This window comes from Stomoxys calcitrans, chromosome 4 (assembly GCF_963082655.1).
Source record: "Stomoxys calcitrans chromosome 4, idStoCalc2.1, whole genome shotgun sequence".
NCBI classification, from domain to species: Eukaryota; Metazoa; Arthropoda; class Insecta; order Diptera; family Muscidae; genus Stomoxys; species Stomoxys calcitrans.
This window is the reverse complement of record NC_081555.1, coordinates 73,705,209-73,726,229: the sequence shown is the minus strand read 5'-3', so window position 1 is coordinate 73,726,229 and position 21,021 is coordinate 73,705,209. Positions and strand designations below refer to the sequence as shown.

General features: G+C 37.4%; 1 protein-coding gene across 6 annotated transcripts in view; it reads left to right on the top strand.

Annotated features, from left to right (window-relative positions):
• The window catches only part of LOC106086286 (uncharacterized), a 245,847-nt gene that overhangs the window by 217,556 nt on the left and 7,270 nt on the right, over positions 1-21,021 (top strand). For 4 of the 6 annotated variants that reach the window (XM_059368154.1, XM_059368155.1, XM_059368156.1 and 1 more), the window contains 2 exons: positions 20,092-20,177; positions 20,240-20,465. In XM_059368154.1, the coding sequence (XP_059224137.1) occupies positions 20,092-20,177; positions 20,240-20,465 (312 nt within the window). Of the gene's footprint in view, positions 1-10,900; positions 10,984-17,903; positions 19,929-20,091; positions 20,178-20,239; positions 20,466-21,021 lie in introns of those variants that run through there. The other 2 variants (XM_013250898.2, XM_013250894.2) reach the window with 2 other exon arrangements.

Below are 21,021 nucleotides of genomic sequence, written 5' to 3'. Positions count from 1 at the left end.
CCGTTCTTATCTGATTTTTCTGGGATTTTGCACAAGGACTTCTCCTATAACCTTGAATATACGTGCCGAATATGGTCTCGGTCTACGGTTCTCCCGATTTTACTTCTTGATCCTCTAGAGGTCGTAGTTCTTATCCGATTTGGCTGAAATTTTGCACAATTGGCCGATTTGGGCCAAATCAGTTCATAACCTGACATAGCTCCAAAAGCGTAGCAATACTTTTCGATTATTCTTTGTTTGCCTAGTAAGAGATACTTGACAAATGCAATCCATGGTGTAGGGTCTATAAGATTCGGCCCGGCCGAACCTAGCATGCTCTTACTTGTTAAACTAAAATTTGTTAACGAGACGGGGAAATAATCTTGTGTTAGGTAGTGTAATCTTGATCATATTTTATTTCCTGTTGAAACGAATTTTAATTTTGACCAAATTTCCTATAATACAAATTATACAATTTTGAAAAATTTCTTATAAAAATTTAATTTTGACAAATTTTCCGTTGAATTAGGACGTTTTTAACATTATCGAAGTCTAAAATTTATGTTAGTAACTTCCTCATCGGTAAGTGCTGCCTATCTCTCTAAGGTATATGACATTAAAAGTGTTCTTTCACAATGGCAATTTCCTTCTCATTTCTTTGCCAGAAGCATCCTAAAGGCTTTGGCTTTTTTAATTTTTCTTTTTCTAAACATAGGTTTACACATGTACCTTTATGGCTAAGAGGATATCTATTACATGGAATACTCACACCCAATAATAAGGACATCATTGTTTTCTATCTCAATGGGATCTATGTTAAGAGATAGATGATGCCTCCAATTACACAACCCCTGCCATGTTTAAAAATAGACTCTAATAAGATGGGCAGAGAGTCATCCCAGCAGGCATAACTAGAGGCATAGTAGGCTTACATACATACAGGGATACAGGTACAGGCCGACACATACGAATACCCATTTGTGTATGGATGATTGTATTTATATTTAGTTCCCTAAAGGCTGGTGTAGGGCTTCAAGCAAAGTTACATTCCTTTGGCTCATACATCGTTGGCAGTTGAATTGTTTCTTTAAAGCGTTCTCACATATTTATGGCGTTAAAATTACGCGTACGTGATTTTCCGTAAATTGCCACCTTTTTGTAACACACCAACTGCAACTGCCACTGCCGATTGAGTGCCTAGCTTGACTTGCCTTTAGGCAGCATCAGCAACAGGAAACTGTCGCAGGTTTTTAGGTTTCTCCTTTTTAGAAAACGAAAGAAAAGCCTTTAAATTGATAGAAACTGAAAAAAATGCAGGCATGCATCAAGGAATACCAAACAATTGTACGCATACAATTCACCATTCCATAATTGCACCTTAAGAGTCTTCTTGATACTTTTTCCCATTGTGCTCATGCTCCCCCTGCTGTTCTAGCTTCAAAGGATGTCATCCTTTGCAACAAAGAACAAAACTGGTTTCTAAACCTAGAAGAGAATTGTTTTTTGGATTCCTTGGCATCGGCATGAGTTACTTGCAAATACTTGACTTCTTAAGGATTTCCAAGGCATAAACATCTTAATGCGTGTATTCTGCGACATTTACTCAACTCGTACGCCTTGTTCATCAGCAACATAATAGAATTGTATGAATCTACCTTGTTTCTTATTTCTTGGCAACATTTTTTAAATACTTTGAGCTTAAGTGTTTTATGAAAAAGAATAAAACAAACAAAAATATCAAATTAAAATCTCGAGAATTTTATAAGCATGAAGTAAGACGTGGTCAGGTTAATTGTGTACATTGGATAAGGCCTTAAAAAACGGCAGTAATAAACTAAGAAAACAATTTAGATTTTTGTTGAAAACTAATCCCACGTTTTCTTGATGTATTTTCGGTTACGTGATTTCAATTGTCATATGCAAATTTGCCCATGAACATTTCATTAAGGAACAGGAGCTAACTTCTCATATATCAATGAGAGCTACCCGATAAAAGTTTTTAGTTCAATTATAAGGGACCTCCTTATTTTATCGGAGTCCGAACGGCGTGCCGCAGTGCTATACCCTTTTAGGGAGAAGTTTTTACATGGCATAGGGGATGACCATCGTTGAAAGTTTCGTCTCGCCAGAATTCGAACCCAGACGTTCAGCGCCATAGGTGGATATGCTAACCTCTGCGCTACGGTGGCCTCCATATAGTAATTCAAATCCTCACATTTTGGAGTTAAGCAAAGAAACGCTTAACCTAAAATGAGTGAACATGTAGAACGTTTAGGACAATAGGGTAAGGTAAGAGTGCTAGTCAATGTTTCGAAACAGACTCAACTAAACCAGTTTAGTCCATTGTGATACCACAGCAACGACAGACCAGGCCTCTAGTGCGAGTCGAACTCATGATTGCATTGGTAATCCGAGAACACTACCCACTCGGCTAACAGGGCGATCTTAGCACAATGAAAGATAGATATATATTTTTGATCGTCTCATTGTTCTGATTCGATCTAGCCATTTCCGTCCATCCGTCTGTCGAAATTACGATAGAGATGGAACGCGTAAAGTTAGCCGCTAGAAATTTTGCACAGATACTTAATATCGCTGTAGGTCGTTGGGGATTGCAAATGGGCCACATCGATTCAGACTTAGATATAGCTCTCATATAAACCGATCTCTCGATTTGACTTCATGAACCCCTGGAAGCCGCACTTTTTGTCCGATTTGGCTGAAATTTTGCATGAAGTGTTCTGTTATGACTGTCAAGAACCGTACCAAATGTGGCCCAAATCAATCCGTAACCTGTTATAGCTTCCATATAAACCGATCTCCCGATTTGACTTCTTGAGCCTCTGGAGGCCGCAATTTTCATCCGATTTGGCTGAAATTTTGTACGTAGTGTTTTTTTTTTACCTCCAACAACTGTTTCAAGTACGGTCCAAATCGGTTTATAACCTGATATACTCCATGGCAACAAATCACGCTTGCAGGATGCTGTTTTGTTTTTGTTCTATCTGAGATGATTGTGGCTTACCTGTCGCTGTTAATGCATGCCATGCCGCTCTAGCGCTTGGCTGCATGTATTTATGAGTGTAGTATGCAGTTGTGATGGTTTGTTGTCTGTTAGTTTAGGCATGCTGCCACAGCTGTCAAGGGTTCATTCAATTCGGCTTGTGCAGCCCTTTAGTTGATACAACATTGGTGGAAAAGTATCAGTGGGCCAATAGTCCGTTGTTTCGTTCTACTCCCAAAACCCCCCTGATGAACAGGTACCATCCTAGGTAAATTTGTGACTAGACTATACAATGGGAGCCCAGAGAGGAACAATAGTTCACTGACACCAACAGGGAATAAACAAATCTCAAAGAAAAATGCTTAAGAGTACATTGCGATAATGCGAAAGTATACAAACATGGGGCTATAGAAAATAATGAGGTTTCCAAGTCTGGATTACCCCTTTGCTGCAATAAGGTATTATAACAAAACGTATTTGAGATAATATTTCAACTATTGACATAATTGGAACTATGAGAAAATCACGAACCCTGGAGAACGTTTAACCCCCATTTTGTTGCAAGTCTGCTTACATAAATGGTTTAGTATAATATATTGGTCTATGAACTTCGCTTTTTTATTAAAATGTTATGTAAACTATTTCATTTTAGATGATATATTTGAAAAGGAAAATTTTATGGATATCAATTTTAGCTCAAAATGTTTGTAATATGAAAATCACAATTTTATATTAAAAAGATTTTTTGAATAATAATGTCTTGGAAAGTATAGGCTTATGGTCCGCCATGGTTACCAAGTAATTTTCTTGTGCAGTACTGCAACATTTCATTTCAGCTATCATTTGGCGTCGACCATATTCATCTTCAACTCACTCCTTTGCTATCTGTTCAAAGTGGATTCCAAAATAACTTTATTTCTTTATTGTAGATACATCTTAAGCAAGCATAAATACAAAAATTAAATAAAAATTGCTAAACCATTAAATTCATTGGACTGTTGTCCAACGGACGGACAGCCAATATCCACATCAATGTTAACGTATCCTTATGATCTCGACAGTACCGTCATTGCTGGGAGTGTTACTCCTCCTTAAGGGCTGTAATTGCTTGCTCCTTGCCCACCAACACCAGTTATTGTTGATATTCAAGGTTACTCAAATAATGGCTGTAATTATTGTAGCACTTGGCCTTTAGCCACATTCCTTGAAAAGTAGGGAGTTTTGATTGGATAATGCGATTGTTTAAGATTTTTCCTAAAGTATATGATTTTGAAATGGGGATTTTTTCCTTTGGAGCTTATTTGTTGTTTAAATTCTATAAAATTACATCTCTATGTTAGGTCGGTCATGTTAAACAAGATGTTGGAGATATTAAAAGTACATTGAACAACATTACAAAGTAATTTGGAAAACTTGGACAAGAAACCTTTTGTGTAACATAAATGCATTGTAACAAGCAAAAGTTCGTTATGTTCTGTTAAGAGTAATCTGATATAGCCTCTTTGGATAATTTCTATTTATAAGCAGAAGCATATCTTATTCGGAGAACATATCATATCCTGAGATATCAGGATGTCATAATAGAATTCATTATGCAAAATTCGATACGTTTTCAACTTCTAGGGTTTTAAGAAGGCAACAATATGAAACCGATTTTTGCTCATTGACCATTCCAACTAACTTACATTATTAAGAGAGGCTAGTTTGATAGGGGATTGCTTAAGAATTAACCCAGCACAATTTTTTTTCCAACGATGTAGAAGGAATGTGGTTTTTGGGGATCTTGATGCGCTCCAAATCTGCACAAAATGTTGAGGGTTTCTACATCCTTTTCAGCGAATTTTGTTCCCTTCTTTTATTGCTGCTTGGGTTTAAAATATTCATTATTGTTTTTTTAAGTTGGGTTACAAAATGGGATTTAAAAAAATCTTAGGACATAGTAGGAAAAACGCAACGTAAAAAAATGCAACATAGAAGAAGAGCTTCAAGTGGAAAATCGACCAAAAATTCTGCAAGAGTATGACAAAACCTCTTTTAAAGCACCTAGCACTCAACCAATGATATGCCACTTTGAAGCTACTAAACATGTTACTCATTCATTCATAGCTCCCCCAATATATTGGGTTGCCCAAAAAGTAATTGCGGATTTTTCATATAGTCTGTCAGTTATCAGCTGTCACTTTTAGCTTGCTTTAGAAAAAAGTGTAAAAAAAGTATATTTGATTAAAGTTCATTTTAAGTTTTATTAGAAATGCATTTACTTTCCAACCCAATATTGGGCAACCCAATATTTAAATATCACAGAAGCGGTTGAACTTAGCATAGGCAATACTATTTTACATTACTTCCCAAGATGTAAGAAAATAAATACCTTTGTCACTTTGGAAGACATAAAACGCTGTTCTTTTGGAATAACTTCCATATTATTTTGCTGGGAATTTAATCAAAAATTGTAAATATTTTGCAATGCCGAGGGCTTCTTAACCAAAACTTGGGGTTATTTAATTATACCCTCCACCACAGGATGGGCGTATACTAATTTAATCATTCCGTTTGTAATACATCGAAATATTGATCTAAGACCCAATTAAGTTTTTATATTTTTCATCATCTTGACATTCTGAGTCGATTTATCCATGTACGTCCGTCTGTCCGTCTGTCGAAAGCACGTCAACTTTCGCCTCTAGAAGGCGCAATTCTTATCTGATTCTTGGGCTTAAGAGGGATTAATTCCTATCCGTAATTTGGCTGAATTTTTGCACAGTGACATCTCTTATGACCTCCAACATACGTGCCAAGTATGATCAGAATTGGTACATAACCTGAAATAGCTCCAACATAATCCGTCTTATCCGATTTGGCAGAAATATTGCACAATGACATCTCCTATGGTCTCCAAAATTTAATCCAAGTTTGGCCCGAATCGATCCATAACCTGATATAGCTCCAGTTGCATAGCAATTCTTATCCATTACTCTTCGTTTTCCTAAAAACAGAAACCGTGCAAAAAACTCGCAAATGCGATTCATAGTGGAGGGTATATATGATTCGGCCCGTTCGTTCTTAGCACGCTTTTATTTGTTATGTTTTGGTTTTCCTTCCCTGGCTATCAAAGTAAGTGCTTTCAGGTTATTTTGTACTCAACACAGCTGACCACTGCAATCGAATTTAATTACTACGGCTTCCCCCAAAAAAAGATTACCTTATCTAAGAAGGTATTTGGTTGGAATTGAAAAATAAAACACAACGAATCATGTGAATTATGACAAATTCCTTATCTTCAAAATATATAAAATGCAATTACACTAGGCAACATTTTGTTTCAAAGCAAGAAATAAAATTTAGATAAATTCGCTGAAGGCAGTAGAAGGCTAATCCGAAGATCGATTTATATCAGGTTATCGATTTGAACAATTCTTTGCGGCTTCCGAGGGATCAAGATGTCGAATGGGGAGTTCGTTTTATTTAGAAGCTATATCAGGTTATACACCGAGTTCGACCAAACTCTGCGCGTTGTTGGAAGTCGTAGGAAAATCAAATCAAAGCGGATAACAGTTGGCTTTCCAGAGGAGCAAGATGTCAAATCGGAATATAAGTTTATTTGAAAGCTACATCAGGTTTTAAAGGGTGATTTTTTTGAGGTTAGGATTTTCATGCATTAGTATTTGACAGATCACGTGGGATTTCAGACATGGTGTCAAAGAGAAAGATGCTCAGTATGCTTTGACATTTCATCATGAATAGACTTACTAACGAGCAACGCTTGCAAATCATTGAATTTTATTACCAAAATCAGTGTTCGTTTCGAAATGTGTTCAAATTTTGACAAATTTTGTTCAGCGATGAGGCTCATTTCTGGTTGAATGGCTACGTAAATAAGCAAAATTGCCGCATTTGGAGTGAAGAGCAACCAGAAGCCGTTCAAGAACTGCCCATGCATCCCGAAAAATGCACTGTTTGGTGTGGTTTGTACGCTGGTGGAATCATTGGACCGTATTTTTTCAAAGATGCTGTTGGACGCAACGTTACGGTGAATGAACACATTTCGAACCGAACACTGATTTTGGTAATAAAATTCAATGATTTGCAAGCGTTGCTCGTTAGTAAGTCTATTCATGATGAAATGTCAAAGCATACTGAGCATCTTTCTCTTTGACACCATGTCTGTAATCCCACGTGATCTGTCAAATACTAATGCATGAAAATCCTAACCTCAAAAAAATCACCCTTTACAATGATTTCGATTTTATTCAACATGATTGTTCGATATCATACAATAACACTAATTTCAGCCCCATCGGATAAAAATGACGGCTTCTAGGGGCAAAAGAAGTAAATACCCTAAAGGTATTTACCCGGTAAATTGGGTAAATACCCGGGTATACATACCCATACCCCCCATATACAGCCAATATCACTTTCGTGATAGCCTATGCTTTGCTCTACACATGTTTAGAACAGTGCGTCTTCATACGGCTTATCCAGTACGTGTATCTTACCAGGGCTGCAGAGTCGACCAACTGTAATTCGTCTCCAAATCCGAAGTCGACCCGCACCATATAATGGGCTATTTCGTTTGTAACACTTCAAAATATTTATCTGTAACCTTACGAAGTAGGCATTTTCCAACGTCTGTACATTCTAAGTCAGTCTAACCATATTCGTCCGTCCCTTCAAGAGATAGCCGAAACCAAGATAGCGTTTGAACGAATGGGCTATGCCCGTCTGTCTGTCTGTCCGTGTGTTTGTCTATCGGTCCGTCCGTCTGTCCATGCTAAATTGTGTACAAAGTACAGGTCGCAATTTTGAATTTGGCACAAAGTATTCCCTTTCGACTATCGGCTGTTCTGTTGAATTTAACAAAAGTCGGTTCAAATTCAGTTATAGCTCCCTTGTTTATGTGTGTTTCTTAAAATATTTTCTTAAAATTTTGCACAATGTCCTCTATTATGAATTTTGCTATGCACATATGTCGATTTTTTATAATTTTGCAGATATCTCGGTTATATAAAACATTTTTCAAACAATTTTTGATGATCTCATAAAATCGGACTATAGTTATATAGACCGATCGCCCGACTATAGTCTTGAGGCAATTAATTCCTATTTTTTTCATCCGATTTCGATCAAATTTGGCATAGTGAGTTCTGGCAGATCTCTACTTGCTCCTGTGAGATGTTGTTCAGATCGGACCATTTGTGGATATACCTGCCCGATCTCCCGATATAGGGTATTAAGGCCATAAAAGATTCATTTATTACCCGATTTCGATGAAATTCGATACAGTAGGTTCTGGAAGACCTATACCCATTCCTGTCAAACGTGGTCCAGATCGGACCATATTTGGATACAGCTGCCATATAGACCGATCTTCCGATATACATAGGTAACTGAACACATATAAGGTGCATTCCACTTTTTCTATACCAACCACCATACGTTGGCCGTATACTAATATAATCGTTCCGTTTTTAACATCTCGAAATATTAATCTGCAATCCCATGAATAATTTGCACAAAATTAATAAGAAATTAATGTAGGTCATTGGGATTGCGAATGAGCCATATCTGTTCAGATTTGGATATAGCTCCCATATAAACTATCTTCCGATTTGACTTCTGAGCCCTTTTCTGTATAAGCTACAAATTTGCATTTGGTGATGCAATCTCCCGATTTTACTTCTTGAGCCCGTGGAAGCCGCAACTTCTGTCCGGTTTAGTTGACTTTCAACAACTGTGCCAAGTACGGTCTAAATCGGTCTATAACCTAATATATTTGTCCGATTTGCCTGAAATTTGTTACGACTTGCAACAACTGTGCCAAGTACGATCCAAATCGATTTATAACCTGACATAGCTCTCATAAAAACCGCTCTCTCTATTACGTGGAATCGAGACATCGGTTTATATGGGAACTATATCAGGTTAAAGACCGTTTTCAACCACACTTGGCACAGTTGTTGGAAGTCGGAACAGAATTACTACATGCAAATTTAAACCAAATCAGACAAAAATTACGCACTGCAGGGGCAAATCGGGAGATCGGGTTATATGAGAGCTATATCAAGTTATATAACTGATTTGGACCGTACTTGCCACGGTTATTTGATATCGTATCGCTCTGTGCAAATTTTCAAGTGCTAGCTTTTTGCGTTTGAGGAAGGACGAACATGGCTAGATCGACTCAAAATGTCTGGACGATCAAGAATATATATACTTTATAGAATCGCAGATCAATATTTCGAGATGCTACAAACGGAAAGACTAGGTTAGTACACCCCAATCCTATGGTGGTGGGTATAATAAAATGCAAATTTGGTCATGAACATTCCATTGTGGAACAGCGGGGATTCTTTTCTTATAGGAGTGCCGTTCAATATAAGTTTATGCTCAATGATAATAGACCTCAGTTTTATTGCCGAGTCCGAATGGCTTGCCACAAAGCTACACCACTTCATATAAATGTTATTTTTTTAAGAGATATAGGAAAGTTTTTCACGTTCCCGAACGTGAAATAAAATGTTCAATGAACTCGCCTCTCAATAAGTCCACCTCCTGTGGCACCTCCTTGTTGAAACCACATGTCATGCAAGTCAAGCTCTTGCATTTTGAGTAAAAAAAGTTGGACTTTTTCTGAATGCATTGGTAGCACTTGCAATGCTTCTGACTGATCTTCACTCTAAAACCGACAATTCTGTTTATTAACGTACCCATTGAGCTAAAAATGAGCTTTGTCGCACAATTGAACTGTCAACACACAATCTTTAGTCATTCCACAAACATTTTTTGAGTGTTTTGTTTTATTTAAATTAGACATTCGTCAACAAAATTATCTCATTTTAGTCTTGCATTAAATAACTTAATAAACGACGACAACAACAACTAGAGCTGGTGCAGAGCAACACCCATAACAATATTTTAAGATATCTATCACAATATCTTATTTAACTTCTGCACACCTGCCCCTAATTTGATTGCCACCCATCCATCGAAGCTCGGTTTGGAAAATCACATCGGAGTAGCAACAAGTCCACGCAAACGCAATTGCAATGCATCATCATCACACACGCCAGAAAAAATTAAAATGCCTCTATGGTCCAGCCGGGGGAGAAGGAGCGGGAAGGCCGAACCCAGCACCGCCCTCCTTAAGAGTTCGCATCCAATACCATGCCATGACAATTATCTACTGTGTGGTTATTGAGGTATTTACCTTTTGCCTACTGTTCTTCAGTCATCTAAAGAAACTGAGAAATGAGCATTAGGAAGAGGCCCGCCACGGCAACAAACCACATAGCAGCCGCCAACGAGCGAATGCCACCGCAAATCGACAAACGACCGAGTTTTTGTTAAATTTTCAATATTTTTTCGATTTTGTAAACCGCTTAAACCCCGCCACCAGCTAAGGCCGGTCCCCGCGTCTGCTCCTATTTGGAATAAAAGACAAACAAAAACACAAATGCTTAGCGACCTGCAATGGGTCTCCCTCTGCAACTAGTCCACCAACACCATCTGCCTGCCTCCCCAAATGGCAGTAGTGCCATGCAGTTCCAAAGCAGCCACAAATGTAAAAAGTCTTCGAACTTTTCAATCGATTTGAGGTTTCATTGACAAACCAATTCAGCTCATTCAACCAACCATTGGAAAAACCAACAGCCATCAGCCTATACACCAGGTGCTGTTTGGTGGCCTCTTTCCTTAGATAAAAAATACCTTAACCCCTTGAGGGAATGTATGCTCTCGTTCAGGCTCAACGCTCCACAGAATGTAGTTCACCGGCTTAGGTTGGATTTAAGCAAGCTCCCATCCACCCTTTTCTACCACAACCATCAGCAGTATTCTAAGCACCAGCTCTTTGATGTGTTCATGCTGTCCATGCAACTGAAGCAGCTTTCCAAGGCATATCTCTCTGGTGACTTGTGCTGTTAAATGCCTCCCTCCATGGATCTGAGAAGGAGAAGCTCCAGTGCCCAACCTACCATACTCACTCATCATTTGGTCAGGTGGGTGTGATTTCTTCTTTGTCTTGTTATGCACGCGCCAAATGCATTCATTGTTGAGCTTGTATGGCCACACTTCTTCATTCATGAGCTCTGAGTTCTGTTCTGTTCTGTTCAGCGAGCATTTTTGGCTTTTGTTCATTTGGCTTCCATAGATTTCTGGCATTTTGCATGATTTACTTTATGGCACCTTTTTGTTTCCGTTGTTATTCTCCACATGCAACTGAATGGATCTGGAGCTGGCTTTGATGGGAAGTAGGCATTAGTAGCGGGCTATTGTGAAGCAAAACGCACTTTGTCCGGCATCTTTGAACATGAAGACCTACCTCATTAGTGGCTAATATTGCTGGCAATGGCTGCCCGTTTTGGTTTCCATGTTATTACACTGAAATTGCCCCTCCATTTTGAGGTTAAAACCTTTGTGTCTTTTCCATGCCAATAGACAATGTGGTGTCATTTAAATGACGTTCAACGATTACCAGGAATGCTCTAGATTTTCCAGCACATGTTTGTTGAAGATATTAATGGTGATTGTCTTTGTAAGAGGTAACTAAATACATAGCTCAAATCAGAATGATCTCTTCTCATCATCGGACAGATGAGAGTGAACTTAAATGCTAATGGCTAGCAAGCACGAGAGATTTAATTGATGTTGCTACCGTTTCAGGCAAAATGTTGCCGCGCTCAAGATTGCTTTTGTGGTTTGTCAATTGTACGCTTTAAGGGAGGAGTGAGTTGTATTTTCACAAAGATAAGCTGCGAATGCTTCCCAAATATTTGCACCCAATGCTATCTTGGGCGGTGAGTACGAATACTACAATACTAGTTACATTATCCTAAACTGGTATGTTTTATCAGAGTATCTATTGTATATGCAGTTATTCAAGAAGGTTTTCTAATAATAGATTGAATGAAGTTGAAGTTGAGAGGAAATAAATTGAAACTTCTTTTCAGGAGCGCAAATTACTAATGCTATTGAATTATTTTCACATCACACCATTGTAGAAATTAACATATATGGTCCGGAGTTTTGGTGGACGTTGGTAAATGAAATATTATGTACATCAGGAAACTGTTAAATTACAGAGAACACCACTTCGCTTGAAATTTTACATAGATACTTCTTATAGATGAAGGTCGTTGGCAATTGCATTGCAAATGGGTCATATCGGTTAAGATTTGGAACATGCAAAGTGGTCCTTTACTTCTTTATTACCTAGTAGCCTCAAATGTTGGGAATGTGAAGTACGTCTGAATCCTTCAACACCTATACCTAACCCCGCCCAGACCGGTCCATAAATAGATGAAGCCCCTATATAAACTGATCCCCCTATAACACATCTTGAGCCCCTAGAAGGTTCAATTTTTGTCCGATTTGGCTGAAACTTGGTATATGAACTACGTTCTTGTTTTCCAATAATCACACTAAATCTCGCCCAGATAAGTCCTTAAATATATAAATTCAACCTTTTGAGTACCAAGAAGTCAAAATTTTTCACGATTGGGCTGAAATTTGGTACGTGAAATACTCTTATGCCATCCAACACCAAAAAATTCCCGGATAAACCGATATCGGAATTGGAATTTTGTAAGTCTCTACACAAAAAAATAAAACATTTGAGACAGTTTTACGAGAAACAAAATACTTTTATTACGATATTTTTCTTTTATTGTAACTAATTTACGTTTCGCTTCAACATATCAAACGTTAGCCATAAATGTAATATTATTGAATGCAACTAACTTGGTTCATTGTAAACCCTTTAGCAACTTCGGTTGTAGAACCAAAAATTCTTTAATGGCAAAAAAGTTTCAATAGCCCCAAACGATTATTCGTTTACAGGACCAATAATTATTCTACTGTGTCTCCTCCTTCTCCACCTACTGGAGAGAGAGAGATAGGGTGAGTATATAAGCGTTTAGACCAGTGATGGATAAAAAATGATGGGAGGATGGTTAACTCGGAAATGGAAAATTTCTAAAGTTTCGCCATAGGTACGTACAGTGCAAAAATCATTAGAGCAACATGGGAGGCTTTTAATAGAATTGTATATCATAACATCAAAATAAATCCTTATATACTCTGGAAGAGTTTTAATCGATAGGCTTATAATTGGTAAAAATTTGAGTTAAATTTATGTTTCAACATTAAATTGAACTTGGCATCCTTTTCAATATGCACCATCTATTTTAAAGTTTACAAGTAAGAGCGCGCTAAGTTCGGCCGGGCCGAATCTTATATACCCATCACCATGGATCGCATTTGTCGAGTTCTTTGCGCGGTACATCTTTTAAGGCAAACGAAGAATAATGAATTAGAACTGTTCTGTTATGATTCGGACCATAAATGAATTGAATGCTGAACATTGCAGAAGTCATTGTATAATATTTCAGTTCATTCGGATAAGAATTGCGCCTTGTAGGGGCTCAAGAACCAAAATCGAAAAATCGGTTAATATGGGAGCTGTATCAAGCTATGGATCGATTGAGACCATATTAGACACGTATGTTGAAGGTGATGAGAGAAGCCGTTGTACAAAATTTGTGCCAAATTGGATGGGAATTGCGCCCTCTAGACGATCAAAAAATCAATATCCCAGGTCGGTTTATATGGCAGCTATACCAGGTTATGTACCGATTTGCGCCATACTAAGCGCAGTTGTTGGCAATTATAACAAAACACCTCATGCAAAATTTCAGCCAAATCGGATGGGAATTGCGCCCTCCAGCGGCTCAAGAATTCATGATCCAAGATCGGTTTATATGGCAGCTATATCAGGTTATGAACCGATTTAGGCCATGCTTAGCACAGTTGTTGCAAGTAATACCCAAACTCCTTATGCAAAATTACAGCCAAATCGGATAAGAATTGCGCTCTCTAAAAGCTGAAGAAATCAAGACCCCATATCTGTTTATATGGCAACTATACCAGGTTATGTACCGATTTGAACCTTATTTAGTACAGTTGTTGGATGTGATGCCAAACGTGCATCGTGCATGCGTGCAAAATTTCACTCAAATCGGACGAGAATTGAGCCCTCTAGAGGCTCAAGAAATCAAGACCCCAGATCGGTTTATATGGCAGCTATATCGAAACGTGGACTGATTTGACCCAATAACAATTCCAACTGACCTACACTAATAAACAGTATTTGTGCAAAATTTCAAGCGCCTAGCTTTACTCTTTTGAAAGTTATCGTGCTCTCGACAGACAGACGGATGGACATGGCTAGATTGTCTTAGAATGTCATGACGATCAAGAATATAGAATATATATACTTTATATACTTTCGAGGTGTTACAAACAGAATGACGAAATTGGTATACCCCCATCCTATGGTGGAGGGTATAAAAAGAATATACATATACATTAGCATGACGTTAAATTAATTTATAGGTAAGGAAAAGCTAGTTGAAACCCCGAATAACATTTTATATATCAAGAATGAAAGGTATTGTCATGTCTAACAAAAACTTTATATTTGTCACAAATTCTTGCACGAATTTATAGCAAATGTAATTTTATCGTAAGAAAATCCAACGTTTTTCAGAAAAAAAGTTTGCTTGGCGAACTCTTATGAGTTCAATGCTCTAAATCAGAAGATCGGTCAATATGGCAGCTATATCCAAATATGGTCCGATCTGGACCACATTCAACAAACAGGAGTAGAGGTCTACCAGAACTCAATGGGCCAAATTTCATCGAAATCGGATGAAAAATGCTTCTACTATAAGCTCATTACACTTTATTGGGAGATCGGTCTATGGGGCAGCTATATCCAAATATTGTCCGATCTCGACCATATTTGTCGGGAATGGGTATGGATCTACCAGAACCCACTGTGCTAATTTCCATCGAAATTGGGTAACAAATGGATTTTTGATACCCTATATCGGGAGATCGGACGATCGGTCTATGGGGCAGCTTTATCCAAATATGGTCCGATCTGGACCACACTTCACAGAAATGGGTAGGGATATAGCAGAACTCACCGAAATCGAACGGACATCGGTCTATATATCGGTTATAAATAACGAAGTTCCGATTTTATGAGATCAGAGAGTCAGTTTTATATACAGAAAATACGAAATAATTAACAAGCTTTTGGAAAATGATTTCATTACAAAAATATCCGAAAATTTATAAATACCCAAAAAAGTTATTTATTATGTAATTGTCCAATAAATACCTAATCATTGGGTATTTACCAGGTAGAAACCAATCTCTAATTATGAACCCATAGCATCTACATAGAAATATAGGCCAATTTAAAACAAACTCGATACGGATGTCGAGAGGTCTAACAAAAATCACTGCGCCAAATTTCAGCGGAACCGGGTTATAAATTTGCCTTTATGGGCCCACACTTTAAATCGGGAGATCAGTATATATGTCGGTAATATCCAAATATGGTTTGGTCTTTACCATACTCAGTAAAGATGTCGAGGGGCCTAATACAACTTGCTGCACCAAATCACAACGAAATCGACCTGTAAATTCTCGGGTGAAGAATAAGTTTATCGCAGCTTTTAATTAAAATTTTTAGGAAACTTAAACATAAGCTATTAAAATTACCAAGCATGTAGGACGAATGCGACATTTTAAATCGATCTATCCATGTCCAACCATCTTTTTTTGTAGCTGGAAAATTTTAAGAGTCAAACCACTTTTTTTTAATTATGCGTCTTTATCAAAACACCACCCAAAATCGAAAGTGAATCAGGACAATATTGCATTCCATATTGAAAGGTATTTGGGAGTAGAGTACGAAGATGATATTAAAAATTGGGTACAAGTACCAAGGGGGCCTCCCCGACCCGAAAACTTCCCAAATAGGCGTATTGTACGATCATATCAAAATGGAACTCCGAATAAAGGTATTCAGGAGTAAATTACATATATGACATTAAAAATTAAGTCCTAATAATGGTCATTAGATTTTTTACATTGATTTACCTCTCAAACAAATTCTGTGGACTTACGAGGTAAGATCTGGTAATAGCTCTATATAAGGGATATGTGACGATAAAGTCCAATGAAAACTTTGCAGAGCTAAATGCAAATTACCCAAGAATGTTCCATTAAGGAACATCGGGCAAACTTTTCACAGTTTGAAGAGTATTGTATAATTATTATATAGCTTATTTTTTTTTTGAAAATTTCTTTAGTGTCTGGATTTTATCAAGAAGTCATTTCGTAGATCCCAATAATCAAATTAAAAAAAAAAAAAAAAAAAAAAATATTATTACTGCCGTATTCACAAAATTAAATGAAGCCTTAAAATAGCTTTATTTGACAGTTTTATAAAGGAAATCTGTCAACTAAACCCATTTCAAATTCATAATAAGTTTTGTTAATGTTAGTCGATAATATTTGGAGGGGGCATAATTATTATTCGATTTTAATGAAGTCGTTCAATAAGTAAGTAAAAACACCCTACACCCTTACGGTAAGATCAGAAAATAGTATCAGCAAGTTTTTTATTACACTGATATAGTTTAAATCAGCAAAACTAGAAATAGGGCTTAGCACTCCTTAGTGCAGTTGTAAAGTAATGCAATCTGTGATGCCTTCGTTGATTAAGCGCCAAAAACCCCAATTGAATTTTAAAAATTCCTATATCACAGTTTTATGAAAAGGACATTACAATCGACAAGAAAATTGATATATAAAAATTCAACTATAATGGACAAATCATACAGCGGTCAAAAAAAGTATTCATCATTAGCAAAATTGATAATAAATTCACTTATTTTGGGTAATTGAAGAAAATTTAAAGTAAACAAATAATGCAGTTTTATGCAATAGTTTATTTTTCGTAATATGTTTTAAAATAAATTCAAAAAATAAATTTAATTAGCGCAAAAAATGCAATTTTATATAATAACACCAAAAACAGAACAAAAAAAGTATTCATCATTGATGTGCTATCATCAAAGTCAAATTCAAATATTATTTGGGAATCCCCCTTTTCTGTTTTATTTAGTAAAGGAGGCTTTGCCCTTGACAGCAAATATTTAATTTCATTGAAAATATAGTTTTTGTCAAAATGGGTCGTAAGCAAAACGAGGTTTCTGATGAGGTAAAAGTTTTGATAATAAAACACCACAGGAATGGTTTAACTCAAAAAACTATCAGTGAAATATTAATAGATCAGTGAAATATTAAATATCAAAATGGAACTCCGAATAAAGGTATTCAGGAGTAAATTACATATATGACATTAAAAATAAAGTCCTAATAATGGTCATTAGATTTTTTACATTGATTTACCTCTAAAACAAATTCTGTGGACTTACGAGGTAAGATCTGGTAATAGCTCTATATGAGGGATATGTGACGATAAAGTCCAATGAAAACTTTGCAGAGCTAAATGAAAATTACCCAAGAATGTTCCATTAAGGAACATCGGGCAAACTTTTCACAGTTTGATGAGTATTGTATAATTATTATATAGCTTATTTATTTTTTTTTTTTTTTGAAAATCTCTTTAGTGTCTGGATTTTATCAAGAAATCATTTCGTAGATCCCAATAATCAAATTAAAAAAAAAAACAAAAAATATTATTATTACTGCCGTATTCACAAAATTAAATGAAGCCTTAAAATAGCTTTATTTGACAGTTTTATAAAGGAAATCTGTCAACTGAACCCATTTCAAATTCATAATAAGTTTTGTTAATGTTAATGGAGGGGGCATAATTATTATTCGATTTTAATGAAGTCGTTCAATAAGTAAGTAAAAACACCCTACACCCTTACGGTAAGATCAGAAAATAGTATCAGCAAGTTTTTTATTACACTGATATAGTTTAAATCAGCAAAACTAGAAATAGGGCTTAGCACTCCTTAGTGCAGTTGTAAAGTAATGCAATCTGTGATGCCTTCGTTGATTAAGCGCCAAAAACCCCAATTGAATTTTAAAAATTCCTATATCACAGTTTTATGAAAAGGACATTACAATCGACAAGAAAATTGATATACATATAAAAATTCAACTATAATGGACAAATCATATAAAATATATGTCAATTGAATAACAAAAATATTCACACAACATGAACCGCCTAAGATCCCAAAAGTTCAAGGTGAACAATGCACCGGCGGAAATACCGGAAACAAACAACAACGACAGTGGAGGCAATAGCAACAGTCTTCTCAATAATAGCCTGCTCAATAAACTGAGTAAGCGCTATTCTACGCTCAGCAACAAAATCACACGTCGGACCCAAGCGGGTCGTAGAGGCACCTCACCGCAAAAAGTCGTTTCGGGCAGTTATGATATGACCGGATCTTTATCTGAAGATCATCGCCTGGAAATCGGGGCACCCGTCTTAATATCCTCAACAACATTGGACGCTGAACGCTTTGATGTTAGCGAGGAGCGACTGAAAATGATAGGTGGTGGGGTGGCGACAATGAATAAAAACAAAATACACACCATTGACATAACCCTGAGCAGTGGTAAAAATCGCTTGGAACTGCAGCAACCGCATGCTATGCATTCCTCATCGGGTAGTGAGAATGAAATATTTGTCGATGCCTTGAGCAGCACACCCCAGGTGGAAGGAGGAGGAGAGGAACAGCAAGAAAAGGATGTCTTCGAAATTGCCTTTGAAACGCCTCAAAAGTTACCCCCAAGAGAGGAAGTCATAACCACTCCGCCTTTTGAGACGCCTCAGCCATTGATGGCGGCTAGGGAACATTTGAATGCCTCTCCCATATCCACCAAGTCCTCGGACAGCGATATGACTCCGGTCAATCAGATGGCTAACTATTATGAAAGCTCAAAGGAAAGCCAGAACAACAGACCCAAGTCCATATTATCGCAGAAGGCCCATTCTCAGTCGGCTCATAACTTACATCGCTCTGAGATAAAGGTGTATTTGCAGAAGGCTCCCTCCATGAACCTGAAGGAGGAGGAACAGCAAGCAATGGCCATGGAAATGGATTTGGAAAATGTATCCCTGCCCAAATTGCCGGAGCTTTATGGCCATAGTAAATGTGATTTAGCCGCGACCACAGACAATGAGGATGTTGAGTTGGAGCTTGAGGATGATGAGGAGCATGACGCCGACAAGGAGAATTCTTCACCCTCGGTAGTAGCTGCATCGCTCAAAAGCAAAAGTGAACCGAATACCCCCTTTGTCCTGGAGCCCAAACGCAATAGTTTTCTTACCCAAAAAAAGCTTTTCCAAAGTGCCGAAAATATACATCAGAGACGCAGCAAACGTCGCAGTGTGGTATTCAGCAGCAGTACTTCGATTAATAAGCGCAATGCTGAAACGCCCGGCATGGGCTCCAAAAACAGTTTGTCCAGCCAACAGTCCATCAACTTCGACGATTACGATTTGAAATCGGTCAGTTGTCAAAGTTTGAATCCCCAAACGCTATTTGTGTCCATAGACGAATTGAATGACCTGACGCGCCAGATTAACGAAGCGGAAGACTTTAACCAGGACATTGATTTGGAGTATTGCATGCATCGGGATCAACTGAAGCCCAGCGAGAGACGCATAACCCTATTAAAGAATAAAAATTCCCGCCTGATTAGTTCGGTCAACCACAATAAGCAAAAAATCAAAAAGGGATGGACGGGAGTGAAACATTGGATAGGCGAGGAGGGTTCCAAAATACGCGAGGTGGTGCAAAGACAGCCGTTGGTGCAAAGGATCGGTTCGTCAAAGCATAACCTAAGCAATGCCGAAAGCAGACATTCGCCATCTCTTAATGGCAGTGTTCTGCTGAAGCAGCAGTCTACAAGTCGAGGGGCGTCTCAGGATAAATGTTTGGATGAGAGTGGCCTAGATTCGAAAATGACCTCCTCCATGCATTTGTATGACAGTCAGATTGTCTTAAGCAGTGACAATATTGCCGATAGTAGCAATGAATTGAATGAGTCCTTTGAGGGAGATCGTTCTCCGCCAACAAAGAAGGAAGACCCAGAGGTAAGAAAAAGGCGTTGAAAGGAATGCAAATTAATGTTTATTTTTTCTTTTAATATTCAAAAAATGTGGCCAGTTTTTTTTTTTGAATTTGTGTTTTGTTATTAAACTTCTTTAAGAAACTCTATTAAAATTTATTTGTGTTTTTTCCATTTTATCGTTTCAGGGCCAAAATGGCTTTGAAGAATTGCGTCGTTATGTTAAGCAGGGTGGAGATTTTGGTAAAGAACTCATTGTCATTTTACAAGAAAGGTAGGCGGAATTGGTCAAACTTTGAAGCTCCTTAATAATGTCTAATTTTTTGTGAATTGCAGAATCGATTCTGAGCTTTTGTATTCCAAATCTTTATCCAAAATGGCCAATAAATTGAATAAGGCTTGCCGTGAATTGCCCGGTTCCATAGCCGATGCTTGGAGGGGTGTAGCCACCGAAATGGAAACTCGCAGTGATATACATCGCCAACTGTCGGCTTCATTGGCCGAGGAGGTGGTTAAGCCCTTAAAGACCATAGTCGAAGGACATCACAAGACCAGAAAATCGGTATGTAATTAAAGTATTATTAAGAATAAAAAAAACTGTATGTGGTTAGTATGATGTTGTTGATAAAATTGGGCTCAGAAAAGTGTAAGAAAGCTCTAAACTACTTGGCACCGAGACTGATTTAAATCTGTACACTGAAAAAATTGTTGTCCTTATTTTTACAGATTCGTGCCAAAGATAATGTAATTATTTTTACAGATAATCTTAATTTTAAGATGATAATTTTTCCGTCTTTTTCAAGGACACATTTCCCTTGGTTAAAGATATATATTCCTTGATATTAAGAATTTCTTATTTTCAACGGTAGGTAAATAGATCTTTAACTTTGGGTCTAAAACGAAGGTCAAAATATAGTTTTTTTACCTGCTGTTATATAAAATCGGCATCGGAAGGGTGCCGCAAACGGAATTGTGGCTCTACTCTCATGAACCCTATTGCGTTGAGACTTTTGAGAGTATGTGCGGCCTTTCATTTAGAAATTTCACCTCAACGATAGAGACACAATCTTGTGAATAGTTACTGATGATTTATTTGAACGGGTCTTACAGTGCTCGAA